The 18,035-nt window shown below is 54.0% G+C and overlaps 1 protein-coding gene across 6 annotated transcripts in view; it reads left to right on the top strand.

Moving 5' to 3' along the window:
* The window catches only part of ARHGAP26 (Rho GTPase activating protein 26), a 99,873-nt gene that overhangs the window by 50,849 nt on the left and 30,989 nt on the right, over positions 1 to 18,035 (top strand). For 4 of the 6 annotated variants that reach the window (XM_038150491.1, XM_038150489.1, XM_038150494.1 and 1 more), the window contains exons 13-18: positions 2,541 to 2,606; positions 3,323 to 3,397; positions 3,510 to 3,563; positions 7,611 to 7,698; positions 8,768 to 8,826; positions 9,569 to 9,674. In XM_038150491.1, coding sequence (XP_038006419.1) covers positions 2,541 to 2,606; positions 3,323 to 3,397; positions 3,510 to 3,563; positions 7,611 to 7,698; positions 8,768 to 8,826; positions 9,569 to 9,674 — 448 coding nt within the window. The remainder of the gene's footprint in view (positions 1 to 2,540; positions 2,607 to 3,322; positions 3,398 to 3,509; positions 3,564 to 7,610; positions 7,699 to 8,767; positions 8,827 to 9,568; positions 9,675 to 18,035) is intronic. The other 2 variants (XM_038150490.1, XM_038150492.1) reach the window with 1 other exon arrangement.

Below are 18,035 nucleotides of genomic sequence, written 5' to 3'. Positions count from 1 at the left end.
CCAGGCAGGCTGGCAGAGCTGATTCAGCCCCTGCCCCCTTCCCTTTGCACTGATATGTCACATCAGTGTAAAGGGAGGGAATTAATGGATTAAATAGAAATAATCTGCCAGGCAGAAGCAGAATGGGGTGAGAGCAATTCGGTAGCACTTGGAACGTGATGCTGCTGAAGGGCAGATGAGCGTGGGGGTGCGTGGGCAGCAGCTGCTGTCCAGGTGATGTGTCACCTGTGCTGATGGGAAGTGTTCCTGGCTGGATCCCAGCCTGGGCAGTGCAGCTCCTTGGGCACTGGGTGCTGCTGCTGGAGGAAGAGCCTGAGACACGTGTGCTGGCCTGGAGCTGAGCCTCACACCCTGCCTGAGCAGGGAGAGCCTCCAGGGAGGCTCTTCCACTTGGCCTCAGCCAGGCAAGCAGGCAGGGACGGTTCAGCTTGGAAGGTAGGGAGGATTTCTTCTCTGGAAGGGCTGTCCAGCCTTGGCACATCTGCCCAGGGCAGGGAGTCCCCATTCCTGGAGGGGTTTCACAGCCATGTGGATGTGGCTCTTGGGGATAGAGGTTAGTGGTGGCCTCAGCAGTGCTGGGGAAATGGTTGGACTTGATGACCTTGGGGGGCTTTTCAAACCCAGTTGATTCCATGGGCCTGTGATCTGGACAGCAGCAGATCCAGGTCTGCCTCTGTCTGGACCATTGCTGAACCGAATCAGTTGGTAAATGGCTGAGATAAAGAGCAGATGCTCTGAGAGAGGGGAAATCAAGCTTTTACAATGCTCATTAGAAGTTAAGTTTAAGGATGAATAAAGGCACTTTGGAAATTTAATCAGATATTATTTCTGGATATAACTACTGCAAATAAGTCCCCGACCTTTCCTGATCCAGAGCTTGACAGTGAGTGGAAGAGCTTGTTCCTCTGCTCAGGGGGATTATGCCAGGTCACCTCATCCAGAGGCACTGCTGGGTCTCCTCCTGCTCTGCAGGGAGGTGGGATCCTAGCCCTGCCTGGCTGGGGTGGTGGGCCCTGCAAGGTCATGGAATCATGGAACAGGTTGGGCTGAAGGGACCTTAAAGCTGATCCAGTTCCACCCCCTGCTGTGGGCAGGGACCTCTTCCACTATCCCAGCTTGCTCCAAGCCCTGTCAGCCTGGCCTTGGAGGCCCAAACATGCACGGGGCTAAGGGAAAACTGCTGGTCTGGGGCATGGGTTGGCACCTCCAGGGGTGGCAGAGAGCCCGAAGCAGTGATCCACACTGTCAGCACCACACAGGGATGCCCACAGGCGAGGGTCACACCAAGCCAAGGCTGATCAGACCTGCTGAACTGGGCTTGCTGGAGCGACAGTTTCCACACCGTGGCTTTGAGCTTCTCAGGTACCCTTGGGTTTATCAGTGGCCTGGGAATGGCAGCTGTGCCCTGCTGATGGATGGCACGTTGGGGTTATGCTGCATCCATGCTGGGAGCCCCGAGGGTGCCCAGCAAAGGGCCCTGCAGCTTCTGGATTGTCCTCACGTCCTGTGGCACAGGCGTCCTGCAGCTCGTGTGCTTGTGTTGGCTCGGCACTTCGGCCTGCTTGCCCAGAAAAACATAATGGAGCTGTTTTCCTTTGCACTGCTGTGGGTCCTTGTGCCACTCCTCAGACAAAGCCCACCCCTAGCAGAGGACTCAAAGCGAGGGATTAGGAAGGGGCTGGGAGCTGGCAGCTGCCCACGGAGCGGCCGTGGATGGGGCACCAGAGCAGGGGAATGCCAAGCAGGGGAGCTGCACGTGCCTTGCAGAGGGCACTGCCAGCCTGGGCTCTGCTCCCTGCCTGCCCTGCTCTGCACTGAGCGAGCTGTGTCTCTCACATCACAGCATTCCCTGGGGTCTGGAGCCCGGGGGGACTTCGCCCACTCTTCCCTGAGGGGCTCCTGCCCTGTGGAAGGTTTTCCAAACCTTTCTCTAGGGAGGAACTGATTTTCCATAGCAAATAGCTGGCTGTGGGCAGTGTTTTCCAGGCAGTGGTGGAAAGCTCTCTGTGGGTTGGATTCTTCCAGCAGGTGTTGGGGTCCCTGTATTAGTAATTCATTGAACTTAGAAGTGAAAACCTGCATTGTACATCCCATTAACTCTTGTGTTTTAGCTCTCACTCTTGGGCCGAGGCAAGACACCTCATGGGCCATTTTCAAGGATTTGTTGTGTCCAAATGTACAATTTCATTTCTTTCCAAGCAATCCGTTGTCAACTTGCCAGACAAATTTGGGTTATCTCACCTTGATCCTAAATTAATTTTGTCCATCTGCAGTGGTGGATGCCTGGCACAGCCCAGGGCAGGGCCTGGTTCAGAGGGATGTGGAGGCTGGAATGCTGAGCAGTGTTTGCCTGGTTACAGCTGGCACACACTGCTGTACTTGTGTTTTTCTGCCCTCGTTTATCTCCTCCTGGTCTGGGCAGTGGTGCATTGCTGGGGTGGTGGGGATTCAGCAGGAGCCTGGTGCTCCCTGTGAGGGCCTGCCCTGCCAGCTGTTCACCCTGCCAGCTGTTCACCCCGCTCTCTGCCCTTCCCCTGCAGCTGCCCAGCTGGACAGCATCGGCTTCAGCATCATCAAGAAGTGCATCCACGCTGTGGAAACGAGAGGTAGGGCAGCCTTGGGCTGGGCTTGCTCTGGGGCAGCTGCTGGCAGTGGAGCAGTTGCTTTCCTGCCCTTTTCATGCACAGAATGATTCATGAGCCCTGGGACCCACATCAGATGAACCCCTGGCGTGCTGGGGCCGATGAGAGAAGCGTTTGCCCCGCGGCTGGGCCAGCAGGGACTCACAGACATGGGGCAGAGTTAGCCAATAACACCCTGGGCGTGCAGAGGGGGCACAGGACTGAAGGGGGTGTTCACTGCAGCATCCCTCCTGCAGGAATGCTGCCAAGGATGTCCTCTCCTGTGGGATTCTGTCCCCAGAACCTCTTGTGAATCTCCTTGTATGCAGATGGGGTTGTCCCAGCCCCCAGGGGATGGTCAGATGCAAAAGGCTCAGACCTCAACCTGAAGAACTTGGCGCAGTAAAATCTTACCAGATTGTCCTGGTTAAGTGCAGATCCTGCATGGGGCTGCCATGGCTGTGGGAAGGAGGAAAAGTGTCCCTAGATCCTTGTTCCTGAGCTAACTGGGGGTAACACTTCTAATGAAATAGGAGAGGATACGTGAAAACCTTGATATCAACCCCAAATTTTACCATCTCCCATGGCTTTGTATTTGATAGGTGAGAAGATTTCATTGGCTTTGCTATTTGAGAAGCCAAAGTGAAAGAAATCTTAGCAGCTCTTGTGACCTTGTGCTGACAAGTTCCTTGTTTTCCCAGGGATCAACGAGCAGGGCCTCTACCGCATCGTCGGGGTGAACTCCAGGGTTCAGAAGTTGCTGAGTATCTTGATGGGTGAGTAGCTGGAATTTCAGTACAGGCAAGCAGACTGTGCTGCTTTGAAGCCTTGCCAAGCAGGAGCAGAGGCTCCTGTCAGGGTCCCTAATGGTGGTGACTGTGCCCTTAGGACCACGTGCTGGTCGAGGTCGGGAGGTCCTGGGCACCGTGGGCAGGTCTGAAGGTAGGACTCGTTAGGACTGGCTTCACCAGGTCCTGCTGCAGTCACTGGTGTCCTGCTCACACATGCTCTGAGTTCTGGCAGCCTTCCCAAATGCAAACCAAAATCTTCAAAGAAATAGCTGAAAGCTTTGGCTTTTCATCTCCTATCTGCCCCCTTGTTCCCAGCACCCTTTGAAATGGTTTTCTCCTGGATGTTGCATGCTGCCTGTGGCTGTTCTTGCTTTCCCCACGGGCTTTCTTGTGCCTGTTTATCTCAGTCTTGCCCAGAGTTTTCCAGCATGTGTCTCCCTCGTGACTGAGGCATTGGATCCTGCAGTTCTGGATGCTCCAAGCTGCTGGGTCTTGGCCCAGCAGAGGTTTGCTCTGGCTGTGGGGACAGAACCATTTCAGCCCTGACCTCCCAGGCAGCATTTCCATCCCACAGCTGCAGCCCTGGACCAGTCTGTCCATCTGTCCAGACATGCCTGAGACACAACAGTGGAAGAGAGAACAGAGCTGGGCTGGGGCAGGGCAGCTGCCCTTGGCCAGTCCTGTGTGATGCTGCTCAGACTTGGCAAAACCACGGCTGAAATAGCTGTAGGAATAGGGAAACAAATGCTTACTAATTTGTTAGTGCCCTATTGAATGTGTTTGTTACTCCTTGGGGAGAATGTGTGGCATTTCTGGTTGTCTTCTTTCCCTTCACTTACTGTCTTTCCTTTTCTTCATGATTTCCTTTTCCTTGTCCTCACGAAACTCCAGTATTCCTTTCTCTGAATATTTCTTCTTGTAGAAGGTTTTCATCTGTTGTGTTTCAACATCTTTTCCTTCTCCTATTCCAATTCCTCCTTCCTTTCCCACCATCAAGGTGTTCAGTGAGCAAAGCCCATGGTGGCTGTCACAGCTGTCAGTGGTAACCTGTGGAGAATAGATAATCCAGGTGACTGGAGTGGAAGGGCTCCAAATCTGGGTGCTGGGGACCTCTTTGCTGCTGTGGCATTTGGAAAGTTCACTGCAGTCACGAGACTGGTGACTGGTGCTGCTATTAGAGGAGTTTGGCACAGGCTGGGCCTCTGAAGGTGCCCTGCAGTCCCAGGGCTGCGGGGAGCCAGCGCTGTCCTGTGGCACACACGGTGGCCACGGGGACAGCTCCAGTCCAGGAGCACTGCTGATAGAAACAGGCTGGCTTGGTGCCCCGGGGCAGGTCCTGGCAGGTCCACAGCCAGGCCCTGGGTGATGCTCATCACCACATCCCACAGGTGGCAGGGCCACGGACCCCGTTCTCCTGTCACAGAGGTGTCAGTGCTGGTGTCAGTCCCCAGGCTGTGACAGATGGCAGAACTGCTCTGGGTGAAGAGCTCTGCAGAGCTGGGAGGGATTCAGTTTTGGACAGCATCCAGCATCCATTATCTCCTCAGCCACTGAAGCCACTCAGCTGTCACCCTCGTGTCTCATAAGGAGGTGATAAATCGCTGGTGCTTTTCCTTTGTCCTGCTGTGTCCTCCTTGGCTGGTGGTGCTGGAGGCGAGTCAGGGCTGCAGTGGGACCCCTTTTGGGAATCCCCCATGGTGTCCGTCCTCGGGGTGCTTTGCAAACCCGTGACTCTGTAATTTCTCCAAATTGTGGGGTATTAAATCTCCATCACCCCGGTGTTTGGGCTGTGTGTGGAGTCAGTGTCACATGGAAACGTGTCCCTTGTCAAACCCCATCTGTTCTCGCTGCCCTCGGGCTCCTGGTGAATGGAGGAGCCAAGCTGTGCTCCCACTGTCAGGTTTCCCTTATATTTAGAAATGAATGTGGGCAGCGTTACTGCTTCACATACAGTTGAAATGGCAAAAAGATCGAGTTTCCTGAGCTGCTGGCAGTGGCCCTGCTGGGAAGGGCTTTGGCAGGGTGTCCTGCAGGAGGGCACTGGCTCCCTGTGGGCAGCAGGGGGTCAGGGGCAGCCCCAGCCCCTGGGTTGGGTTTCAGGGTTGATCTTGTCGGGGTTTGGACTGGGGTGATGCAGTGGGGGGTGCTCCCAGGGCTGGTGGGGGGCAGAGCATCTCCCCAGCATTCACTGGTACCGTGTGCCATCAAAACGAGGACAAAAGCCAACAAATCACCAAACTCTCATCAGGGGGAGGTCCCATGAGAGGGTTTATTGTGGCACTGTGGGGCCCCAGCAGGTCTGAGCTCTGCAGAGGGTGAGTTTACAGCATCTGATCTGCTCTTGCTCCTTTGCCACGTGGGCCATGAGGGCTGGGAGTGGGGCTCCTTCCAGCCCCTCGCTGCTGGGATGTGTCATCCCTGAGGCTGTTTTGGAAGTCTGTCCCTGATAATCACACTGGGGTGATGAGGTGCTTCCCCGGGCTGTTCCCCTCACCCTGGAGAAATTTGTGGGAGCCATCAGATCAGGGACTGGCAGCAGGGTTAAAGCAGCTGCGGGTTGCTGCTGAGTGGGGCTGTGGGTGCTTTGCCAGCCCCTGGTTCCACGTGGCCCCAGCTCCTGTGGAAGTGTGTCCTTGTGGGAGGCAGGCTGGCACGGCAGGGCTGCCTGGGGACAGATGCTGCAGCTGCAGCCCACGGCAGCTTCTTGCAGCCTCGTGAATGTGAAGGTCGAGGGGAGCTGATTAACTGCTCTGAGCCTTTTCATGGGACCGACTCTGGAATTTCACCTCCTGTTCCATGATCCTGCCTGGAAACTGCTGGGTGAGCCTTTGCAAAGACACACACTCTGGAGCTGTTTGTTCTGCTTTGGTTACAAAGATTCTTGTAAAAAAAAGATGGAACTTCTGGGGGGTTTTGTTTGTTTTTTGCCTTTTTTTTTTTAACTATGCCAAACTTATCTTGACTCCTTATCTTAAAATTCCCTCCTTGTAAGGGCAGTGCTGTAGGAAGTTTCCTGGGCATTGAGTCAGGAGGATGTAGGTCATTTGTGTGATTGCTGAGACACACATGATCTTTGTGTGAATATGCATTTCTTATGTATTTACCTTTCCAAGCGCCTCTTGATGTTTTTTTTAAAATTAAAATAAACCCTTTGCCCTGAGGGAAAGCTGAACTCTATTCACAGCATTCTTTTAAGTAGGTTAAAAATTGCCCAATGCTTACATGGGGCTTTAAAACTCAAAAAGTGCATTATTTGTGTCTGTGAAGAGGCAAAAATCCCCTGAGCTGAGCCCGTGGGAGCAGATGGTGTTAGCAGCTGTGGCTGTGTCACCCTGGGCCTTGGGGACAGTGGGAGCCCTGGCACCCAGGCTCCCCAGGGACACTTGGCACTGGTGGCACCCACACCAGGGACCCCCTCAGGGCTTCCCTGGGGTTCTGCTGGGAGCAGGATCCTGCCTGAGTTTCCTGGATGGAGTTAGCAAAGACCATTGGTGGAGCAGCATCCAGGCAGGAGAGATCAGCACACGGGGCACTTCCATGCCGGCCTTTCCATGGCCTTGGCTGGGTGTTCCTGGCCTTGGCTTTTGGTGTCCCTGGCCTTGGTTTGGTGCTCCTGGCCTCGTGTTTGGTATTGCTGGCCTCATCTTGGTGCTCCTGGCCTTGGCTTTTGGTGCTCCTGGCCTTGGCTTTTGGTGCTCCTGGCCTTGGTTTGGTGCTCCTGGCCCCAGCTCGGAGCTGTCACCATCTGGGTCTCAGTGTTGTGCCTGGGCCATTTCCACTGGCCTGGTGGTGGCTCTGCAGGTGGCTCTGCAGGTGGCTATGTAGGTGACCGTGGCTGTAGTTGCCAGCCAAGGGCTGGGTGGGGAGGTGGCTGCAGGATGACAATGCTGGCCATTGGGGAGGAGGGTCCCTGGTCCTGTGTCTGTGCCTGGCTGTCACTGCTGTCACTGAGCACCTCGGGCTGCTGGGCCCAGGCCACGCTGCCCCCATCCTTGCTCAGGATGGAGGATTCCCTTTTCCTTCTCTTGTCCCATGCCACTGGGTTTGGCCTGTCCTGGGTGATGAGCTCCACACCCCTGCAGACGAGCTGGGAATAGCAAATAGAATGGGGTGTGATGGTCTCCCCACAGCTGAGCTGGCACGAGCTGGAGTTGTCTTCAGTTTCCTTCAGTTACTGGCTTTTTGTCTCTCTCCATAGATCCCAAGACAGCCACAGAGACAGACACGGAGATCTGTGCAGAGTGGGAGATCAAGACCATTACTAGTGCTCTGAAAACATACCTGAGGTAAGGAGAAAAGCCTCACCTGGCTTCAGGAGGGGTTTGGTGCTGGCCTGGGATTTTACTGCCTGTTATTGCAGACCCTTAACAACAGCACTTTTATAGAAACAGAGCAGAAATTGCTCTTAGGGAATTTATTCTGGCTTTTCCCTGGCTCTCCAGTATGTTTGAGGAGGATCTGGGGAACAGACTGAGCTCTGACAGATGCACATATTATACAGACATGATTTTAAAAGCGCATTCTTGCGTCCCTGCCTTGATTTAAGCTTTTCCCTGAGTTTTTCCCAGTGGACTTCCACCTTCTGAGCACGTGGCAGAAGGGGAGGGCACTGCTGTGTAAGGGCAGGGGCTGAAGAGCTTTACCAGACCTGGTGCTGAGCTTTACTGTAGCTCTGATTTCTGCGTGTCAGGCGAGCCAGTATCATCCTGGGGATCTTCCCAACAGGATTGGGTGTTGGCAGCCAGCAGCATCTCATTATCCACAACGTGCTCCTACCTGTTGTGACCGCAGCTCCTTGCTCTCAGCGACTGTTGTGTGCTGGGCTGTGTTCGAGGGAGCACAAGAGAGAGCCTAAATCCAATTAGGGTGATAAGTGTAATTAGCCTGGTGGATCTCAGCCTAGAAAATCACAGAATTTTGCATGATTGGCAACCTTTGCTCCAGAGTCTGAACTGTTGGCTAAGCAAAGAGGAATGTGGGCAGCACCAGTGTGTCCCTCTGAAGGGATGCAGCAGTGGGAGGGGACAGTGGGAATGGGGATTGGGAAAGTTTTACAACTAGGCTTGTTTATCTTTTCAATTTATTTTCAAACTTACTTGGGAATGATGGGCTCAGTAATGCACTGGAGCTGTGTTACTGAAGGAATGCTAACATTAAAGATTAATTTAGTGGTGAATAAATCAAAGGTCCTTGCATATATCCTACTCCTTCTGATGGGGGGAATTAATTAGAGTTGGTGTTGCTTAATTCTGCCCTTTTCAAAATGGAGCTGAGTTTATTGTAGGGGCAAAGCTTTCTCAGTGTGGATTGTGTTCCTCAGATGTGTTTTGTGCCTGTTTCCTTTTTATCTTCCAGAATGCTCCCAGGGCCTCTCATGATGTACCAGTTTCAAAGGAGCTTCATCAAAGCAGCGAGTGAGTCTGCTGGTGTTTATGGCCCCGCTCCCCCAGAGGAGCCTCACTGCCAGTGGCTGCCATCCCCCCTGCCCCGCTGCCTCCCCAGCCCGCTCCTGGGCTGTGTTCTGGCAGCAGAGCAGGGCTGGAGCTGGGGCAGGCTGCTGTGGGGGTGACCAGAGGAGGAGGGAGCGCGGCGGTGCCGGGAGCGCGGCGCTGGCGGCTCCGTGGCTGGAACTGTTGGCTGCAGTTGAGCTGCACCACAGTGTTTGAGGGGCTTTGAGGGGCTCCCTGCTGCTTCGCGCGTCTGGGCCGCGTCTCCTTCGCCGCCCAGGGGAAGGGGCTTTGCTGGGAGCAGGGAATTTTTTGTTGGCAGTCGTGCAGCTGTGGATATGGGAGCGGGATGTCAGGAGGGCCCCATGGCCAATGGCTGTGGCAGTGCTGGCCTCCTCCAGCAGCTCCCACTTAGCACCATGGACCCGAGCAGCCGGTGGAGCACCAGATGCTCCAGCCTGGCCTGCACTGGGCACACGGAACGTGGGAATGTGCCCATATTCCCATCCCTGGAATGGCTCTGGTTGCAGCCGGCCCTGCCGTGCTCACCATGCTGCTCACGCAGCGTCTGCTCTCAGCTCACTGCCGTATCTGCAGTGCCTGTGTGGGATGGAGCAGCTGCCTGGGATGTCTGTCAGGGACAGTGTCAGGCCTCTTCCCATAACAACGCCCTAATGTGGAGATAAATCATCTTCTATTCCCCATGCAGAACTAGAGAATCAGGAGTCCAGGGTGTCGGAGATCCACAGCCTCGTTCATCGGCTCCCAGAGAAAAACAGGCAGATGCTGCACTTGCTCATGAACCATTTGGCAAAGTACGTTTATGACTGATGTGTTTTTCTCTCCTTTTTCCATTTCCTCTGAAAGTTAATAGTGGTGGAAAAGTTTCCTTGTGTGTGTGTGGTGTTGAGTCATTTCTGGTTGGCAACTGGAAACCCGCATGTGAGCGAACCGAGGGCTGAGAGACCGAGTGGGGTGGGAGGGGGGATGAGGGAGGGAGGGATGAGGGCCGGGAGCTGCCCAGCCAGCCCCAGCCCTGTGGCAGCACCAGGAACCCATTCACTCCTGGGAACCTTGTGTTGCTTTTGATGGCCTGGAATGGGTTTGGCTCCCCAGGCTGTCCAGGAGGCAGAGTGGAGGTGAAGCTCCTCATGTGGTTTCAAAGCAAACCTGCCACTGAAGGACTAAAAGTGATTTCTTTGCGCAACAAATGACTGCTCTGGGGTGTATTTTCTGCCTTTATGCACCCTGATGAATCAATATTTTTGTGTTACCTTGAAACTTTCCGAGGGCGAAGGAATGGGATAATTTTTTTTCTTTCGCTGGTAGAGCTGACCTGTAATTTCCCATCTTCTTCCTGCTCCCGCAGGTTCCCATGGAAACCTTTGATTGGTGTTTTAGAAGTGAAAGCATCATCAGGTGTTTGTTGCAGCCTCAAGGCTGCAGGGTTGGACCTGCCCTTGCTATTTGCACCAGTGCTGCAGGAGCAGCAGGGCTGAGGCAGGACTGGGAAAGCTGGGGAATGACTTAATCAGGATAACTGCTCAGGAGGAGATCTGGAAGAATCCAAGTTATCTGTCTAAAAGAAAAAATAACAGATGATACTTGAAATAGGCTTAAACACAACTCCAGATGCTTTCTTGTCGCCAGGTTTTGTGTCTGCTCCATGGGGTCCCTGGCAAGGCTGTTAGAAACCAAATTGCTGGTTTAGCTGTTGGTTTCAAACCTTCTGCATTTACAGCCTGAAGCCAAGGCCCTGTGGTTCCAGGTGCACCCATCAGCCAGATGGGATTGCCCAGAGCAGCTCTGGCTGCCCCTGGATCCCGGGAAGTGTCCGAGGCCAGGCTGGACAGGGCTTGGAGCAGCCTGGGCCAGTGGAAGGTGTCCCTGTCCGTGGCAAAGAGTGGAATTGGGTGAGCTTTAAGGTCCCTTCCCACCCAAGGTATGCTGGGATTCTGTGATTTTGTATGTGCAGGGAGTCTGTAATTGCTTCAGTGTTTTCCATCTAGAGGAAAAACCTGGTGATGGAGTGGAGATGTGGAGTCAGGTTTACAGTGGGGTTTGTGCTGCTTTAGTGGGGAAGGAATTCAAACAAAACAAACAGTGTGTGTGGTGGTGTGCGCTATTTTAGGAAGAGAAACAGCTCATAGTGTTATTTAATAGGAAAAAAATTATCTCAGAGAAAGGCAGGAAGCTGAGGAGCGAGAGCCTGCTGAGCTCTCCAGCCCTGGTGCCATTCCTGGGGGATCCTGGGCTGTGGAGGCAGAGGCACAGCCAGCCCCAGGTGTGGGCTCACAGCATCCCTGTGGGGCTGGTCCTGCAGCCCCTGCCCTGATCCAGGAGCAGCATTCTGATCCAGGAGCAGTGCCCTGATCCAGGGGGATTGCCCTGATCCAGGAGCAGCATTCTGATCCACGGGGAGTGCCCTGCTCCAGGAGTGCCCTGCTCCAGGAGTGCCCATGGGGCAGCCAGGCCAGGGCAGGGTTTGTGTCCAATACTCTCTAGAAGAGCTGCTTGAGGCTGCGGTGCCGCCGAGCCAGATTAAAGACAAGAATGGAGAGAACCCTTCACATCTGCAGCAGATGTTTGGAGGGAGGGGCCGTGCTGCAGGGACAGGCCTGGCTGCCCCGGGGGATGCTCCGGAGGGGTGGGACCGGCTGGCTCTGCTGCTGCTGAGAGCAGGGCACCCACAGCCAGCAGGGGCAAAGCCAAGGGCCTCTGGCTGCCCCTGCCAAGCTGGGCTGCACTGCTTGGAGGGGTTTGTGTCATCTGTTTCTGTCTGGGTTTTTTATTTTAAGTAACGTATGAATAATCAAGATTTGCATGTTTATCAGATGAGCTAAAAAAATATTTCTCACAGTCTTGCTGTGGAGATTTCTGACACTAAAACCAGAACTTGGGCTGAGTCGGTCAAGTAGAGAAAAGAGCCTGTCTTGGGTGATTTCTGACTTCTCTGTTTTTGGGGTGTACGTGTTCTGCTGCACCCCTCTGATGAGGGATGTGGGGCTCCTCGTGATGAAGCTGCAGTTTTTATTAGCAGTAATAACACTGGCAAGAAAGCTGAAATGTTCAAAACTAGTAATTATTAACCCCAGTATCAGACAGGATAAGTGCCTTGGGGGTGGTTCAGCAGTGCCCTTCCCCATGTGGTGGGTCCCATGGCAGCTGGGGGCCAGAGAACTGGGGTGCAGCCAGAGGGGCCACAGAGGAGGGAGAGGACAAATCTCAGAACAGGCACAGACAGGGTAGAGCGTGAGGAGCATTTTGATAGACAATTATTTCAATTTCTGCCTCTTACTGCATCCCCAAGCCCATTTGTGCTGCCTTCTGCCTCATGTCCACATGTCCAGGCAGTTGTTCACCATGGCCCAGAGAGCAGGAGCTGTCCCCATCCCTGCTCCTTTTAGCTTTCCAGCCTGAGCCAGTCTGGGATTCTGTGATTAAACCAATTTGTTTTAATGCCAAATAAGTCAAAGTGAAACAAGGTGCCTGTGGTGCTGCCGGGCTGGTGGTTACTGTGCCAGGGGTGCTGCTGGAGTGGAGCTGGTTGCAGAGAATTGCCATTTTTGTTAGTGGAGCTGCAATATCATCCCTGTCTCCTTCTTTTGTAATTTACTTTCTCACCCAGGAGTAAATGCTGTGGAGGTGCAGAGCAGGGGGATTTCACTCTGATTATATTTCAAGCATTTAGGGAATTATTTTTCATGCATGGCCATCATTTGACACCCGAGCTTTGCTTTGTTCTTGTGGCAGCAAGTCTGGGTTCTCCAGCACAGATGGTGCCAGGCTCATACCCCTTCTGTGGGGCTCCCAGACCCTCCTGTGGGTTGGCATCGCTGCCACTGCCCCACACAAGCCCCGGTCCACGCACCCAGGTCAGGCCGGTGGAGGAGGCTGCAGCCGAGCTGAGTGTACGCGTGTTTAGCAGAATTAATTATCTCTGATCACTCCCAGCTGTGGCCTGGCCAGCACTGGCTGGTTCCCTTTGCTTTTGCTGCGGCGGTGTTTTCTAGTCTACGTGTTTTAACCGAGATGACAGCGATTGTTATCTCCTGCACAAATTGTTTGCTGTTTATCAGGGCATGGTTTCCATGGGCTCTGCAGGGCAGCTGCTCGTGGGGATCCAGCAGAACCCTCGCCGGGGCAGAGGCTGGACACGGAGCCCGGCGCGTTCCGGAGGGCTCGCTGCTCAACCAGGGATTGCTGGCAAATGAGGAGAAGAAAAAATTCCTCCAGGTCCTCTGCCTAAAAATACACCAGGGCTCGTTCCGCTCGGCGTGGGGCAGCTCCGCGCTGTGCCGGGGCCGCGCTGCCCCACGGAGCCCTGCAGGAGCTGCTCCAGAGCTCCCCGCGCTGCCTCTGTGCCCAGCAGCTCCAGGACCCGGCAGGGCACCTGTGCAGGGCCGGGGGGGCAGCTCCCCCAGGAATGTGCTTTTCCTTGGGTTGTTTAGCTGCTTTCCCCTGAAGGTGCAGCCGGCAAGGAGGCTGACGCCTCTTGGCACAGCAGGTCTGATTTCATCCCCGTGGCAGCTGTTTATGCTGCTGTCTGGTAACTATTCATTGGCTTGATTTATGTATTGCTTCCAGTAAGTCATTCTTGTCCAGAACGTTCTGGAAATTTCCACTAGCCACTGAGGCCTCCGAGATGCCCCTCTCTCGTGTGCTGCTCGCCTGGTTTGGCTGCCAGAAGCAAACGGGGAGCTGTCTGAGCTGGGGTGGCTGGGCCAGGCAATGACCCTCCTTGCTGCCTTTGGGAATGCCATTTTAATGCCCACTGCCTGTTTCTGTTCCTTTTGGGTCATGGCACTGCTGGATCCAGGCAAAGCCATGGAGTTCCTGTGATCCAAAGGATCTAGGTGTTCCTGTGGGCAGTAAAGGGAGGTGACCTGGAAGGAGACCCTGTAGGCACATGCTGCTTTGTGGGACAGGGAGAATCCTGCCTGGGGCTTGGCTGTCCTGGGTCAGGTTCATGCTGTGCTCTTTTACGCCTTTTCCTTTTTCCCTGGTTGGAAGGAGTTGGGCTTTAAGGTCCCTTCCAACCCAACCCATTGTGTTGTTCCATGATTCTGTGGTTTGTGTTCTGGAGCTGGAGGTACCAGAGCCTTGTGGGGAACAGCAGCACCTTTGGTTTCCCCTTTGCTCTCCTCTCCCTCAGGTGTTTTGGTGGAGGAGCCGGTGATGCTTCCGCAGAGACGAGACAGCCCTGCAGGACTCTGTGCCTGCCCTTGCCAACTCTGCCTCCCTCTCACTCCTCTGCTTTTGTTTTTAATATAAGGTTCTGCAGAATTACAAACCACCACAAAAAGCCCTGTAGGTGTACGTTAGGTTTTTTGGGCTTGGCTTCCTGTAATGTGTAAATTAGCTAAAAGTTTTGTTCTGCTTCTGCAAATGAACTTTTAACCCCCTCTGTCTGGATTGTCCCTGGAGCAGCTGTGTGGGTGCTGGTAGCTTTTCCTTCCATGCTTCTCTAAAAGCTCCTTGTATTTCATGCAGGCTCTCCAGTTTTTAGCTGGAGGGGAATGTGCTCCAGAGCCTGCAGTCCCTTGTTAGGTTCTTTTGCACCCACATCCTGCACAAGACTCGAGTCTGGAGATAGGATATTGGGGTCTTGGACTAAAGCTGGCATCACCAACCTGGCATGATGATTCAGCAGCTTGTAACAAAGCACCTGCTGGGTTTGCTGGGGAGTTTCTGTGGTTGAACATCTCTGCCGAGCTCCTCCTGGATCTCCAGGAGCAGCACCAGGCATTTTGCATTTCTCAAGTGGGAATTCTTGTGGGCTTGTGTCTGAACTTGGTGTTGTTGGGTAGAGGTCGTTGATAGCACATAGTTTTTTAATTGCTTATCTCAGTGAAACTGAAACTGGATATGGAAAGAGATTGAATTGAGAGTGAGCAAAAGATTTCCAATAACTGATTGGAGTCTCCCTGGTGGTGTCTGCGCCATCCCCGCAGACAGAGTGGGATGGAGATGCTTCATGAGCACATCCCTTGATTGCTGTGTAGGAACAGACCCAGCACTGAACCAAGCTCAGACAGAGAGATTTTAGTCAGACAATCTTTCAGCAGAAGAAAGGAGACTGGAAATCACCATTGCCAAGATAGCTTGGAGCTGCAGTTTATGCCAGGATGCTTGAGTGATCCCTGCAGAATCACAGAAAGGCTGGGGCTGAGAGGGACATTGAAAGGCCATCTCATTCCAGCCCGTGTGTGTGGCAGGGAGCTCAGAACTGGGGAGTGAGGGGTATTTCCAATCATTGGACAAAACCTTGTCTCACTAGCAAAGGCGAGAGAGGCATTTTTCCTGCTGGTCACATCCTTAATTCTGAAATTTCCTTATTCCTATATTCCCTTTCTTCCAACACTGTCTTCTAGGAATTCAGTATTTTTGGAGGATGAGCTCCAACCTTGCATTTGTGATGTACATGAGCTCTAAAATACCTCTAAGGGAAAAAAAAAGGTCAACCCCCCTCTGTTGCTCTTCCTTTGGCCGCTGCACTCGTGCCAAGATGCAGGTGTGCACCGGCACCTCCTGCACGTGGCCCTGTGACCTGGCTCTGGCTTGGAATGGCTCCGTGTGGGGATGTGGGAGCTGCACTTGCTCACCCCAGTGCCGCTGCTGCCGGGAGGCTCTCTGGGAGCCCGTTTACTTTGGCTCTTTTCCATGCAGCAGGTTGGAGACTCCGGCGTGGCGCTCGCCGTGGCGGCAGATCTTTCAAAGGGTTCCTTGTTAACCCAGACCTGCTGTGGCGGGCTCTCCTTGTCCTGCTGGCCAGGAGGGCTGCTTGTCGCAGTGTGACAGCACCAGTGAGTCTGGTTCTGGAGGAGAAGCTGCCCGTGCAGCAGGGCTTTGCCGAGGCGCTGGGGCTGGCACTGGGGTGCCAGTGGCACGGTTTGCAGCTACGCCAGGCCCTGTTCCAGCCCCATCCCCAGGGGTGTTTGGGCTTGAGGCCCCTTTGCTGGCTGTGTTTGTGCAGGTGGAAACCATGGTGACATTTCACATCAGCTCTGGCCGTGCCTGTGGTTTTCACCAGGGTGTCGGTGGAAACCTGCAGTGCTGCCGTGCCGGGCACAGGGAATTGCCGGCCTTGGCCACTCAGCCCTGGGCTGAGGGTTGGTGGGCAGGGCTGGGGTCGCTCTGAGATCCCCCCTCAAGCTCGGCTTGCCCAAAGCCAGAGAGGATGGCTTTGGAAACCCCTCTGGCTCAGCCTGAGCCGCAGCAGCGTTGAGCTCCCTGCGTGTTTCCCTGCAAGTCGCAGCACGTTTGGTATTCACGCTGATCTGGCTCACTGATACTGAGCCTCACATTTGGCCTCTGTGTCTTCTCAGTGCAACGTGAGCCCCTTTTTTTTTTTCCCTGGGAGTGAACCCAAGCATCCAGCTGTGGCCAGATCCACCCAGGAGAAAAGCGAGTCTTGTTGGAGCAAGTCAGAGAATCAGCGCAGGCACAGGTTTGGTCCCAGCTGAGCAGGGAACCCGAGAGCAGCAAGGGTTTTGCGCTCAGCATGTTTCCCCTTGTCTTCACTGGGAGGTTTTGTCATTCCCTGGTGATCTGTCCTCCTCCTGGATCCGCTGGCCTCCGTGTGCATTCCTGAGGCTCAGCTCTCCTCGCTGGGGCGGTGGGGCTGGGGAGGCTGCAGAGCTGAGAGCCCCCGGCTCAAACCTGGCTGCAGACAGCGGGGTTTGTCCACATTCCCCATGGTCCCAGTTCCCACTGCGTGCCCGAGTGAGCCCAGTTTGCTCCTGCTGCTCTGGGCTCCTCTGGCCCTTGCAGAGCTCCCTGCGTGCAGAGCAGCCTGTGGAAGGCAGAGCCCAGAGCCTGGAGAGGCAGGCAGGATGAAGGGATGGTGGTGCAGTGTGGTGTTTCTGTGCCTGTGTGCTCTGGCTTGGGAATCATGCAATCTTTACATTTGGAAAAACCCACTAAGATCTTCATCTCCAGCCATTCTCCAGCACTGTCAAGGCCACCACTAGCCCGTGTCCCCAGGGGCCACATCCGTGTGGCTTTTGGACACAAGATGAAGCAGAGCTGGTTGTGCTCCCTGCTTCTCCATGGCTGGCTGCCAGCAGCCACTGCAGACCAGTGTCTCTGTCACCTCCTCCCGTGCACATGTGCCTTTTAGAAATGGTTTAGGAATGTGTGATTGACTGATTTAGCTGCCTGGGACACCAGTGGGTGCTGCTGCAGCTGGAATTGCATCACTGGTTTCACCAGCTCTGTGCTGGGTGCCAGTCACAACATTCCTGCAATAAACACCTGCTGCACTCCCAGCCCTCAGACACATTCCCGAGGCTGGGAAACCCACCCTGGCTTTGGGTGAGGAGTGAGTCATCACGGGGAGCTGCAGGGCTGCCATCTCTGGGGACAGGCTCCAGCATCCCCTTGGGGAGGGGGCGAGCTGGGTGGTGGCCAGCCCAGCCCCTCTTCCCTCTCCAGTGCTCAGCAGCCACAGCCCAGTTAAACAAAAGAATGTGCAGGGATGAGTCAAATGCACCCAGGAACATTTCCCAGAACTCATTCGATTGTATCCGACAAATGCCCCCAGTTGTGTGTGCTCAGGCACAGTTGGACATCTTGGAGGGCTTTTCCCACCTAAATGATTCCATGATTCTTTGCAGATACTTTTGTGGGAACAAGGCTGGTGGCTCTGGTGCCACAGGTACCTCTCCACCCATGGTGCTGCCTCTACTCCCCCTGCTTTTTACCTTCCCTCTATGTCCAGAGTCAAAGGTGTTCCATTTCTATCAAACTACCCAGAGCAGCCTAAATAACTTTGGGGATTGCTGGCCTCTATGTGACTGGCTTTTCATGTCCAACAGAAGCTCTAGTGCTGGTGGCAGACAGGGGATGGATTTTTACCTGTAGCAAGAGGAATGAGCTGCATTATTTTCTATCCTACAAGGACTTGCTAGGCCAGCCACAACAAGCACTTTGATTGCAAGTGTTTGTCCCAGGCATGGAAATAGATACACTCCAGACTTTCCTTTTGTTCCCTTCAGATGGTTGTTTGCTCAGGAATTTAATTCTGAATCAGGGAAGATATTTGAACTAATAATGGCACTTTTGGCTGAGGTTCAGATGCACGCATTCTATATATAAACTATGTGTTTGTGTATAAAATAAGCACAGTAGTTTATACATACATATAAATACATATGTAAAATACATGCAGGAGG

This window comes from Motacilla alba, chromosome 13 (genome assembly GCF_015832195.1).
Source record: "Motacilla alba alba isolate MOTALB_02 chromosome 13, Motacilla_alba_V1.0_pri, whole genome shotgun sequence".
NCBI lineage: Eukaryota > Metazoa > Chordata > Aves > Passeriformes > Motacillidae > Motacilla > Motacilla alba.
This window is presented reverse-complemented; position numbering and strand designations above follow the sequence as displayed.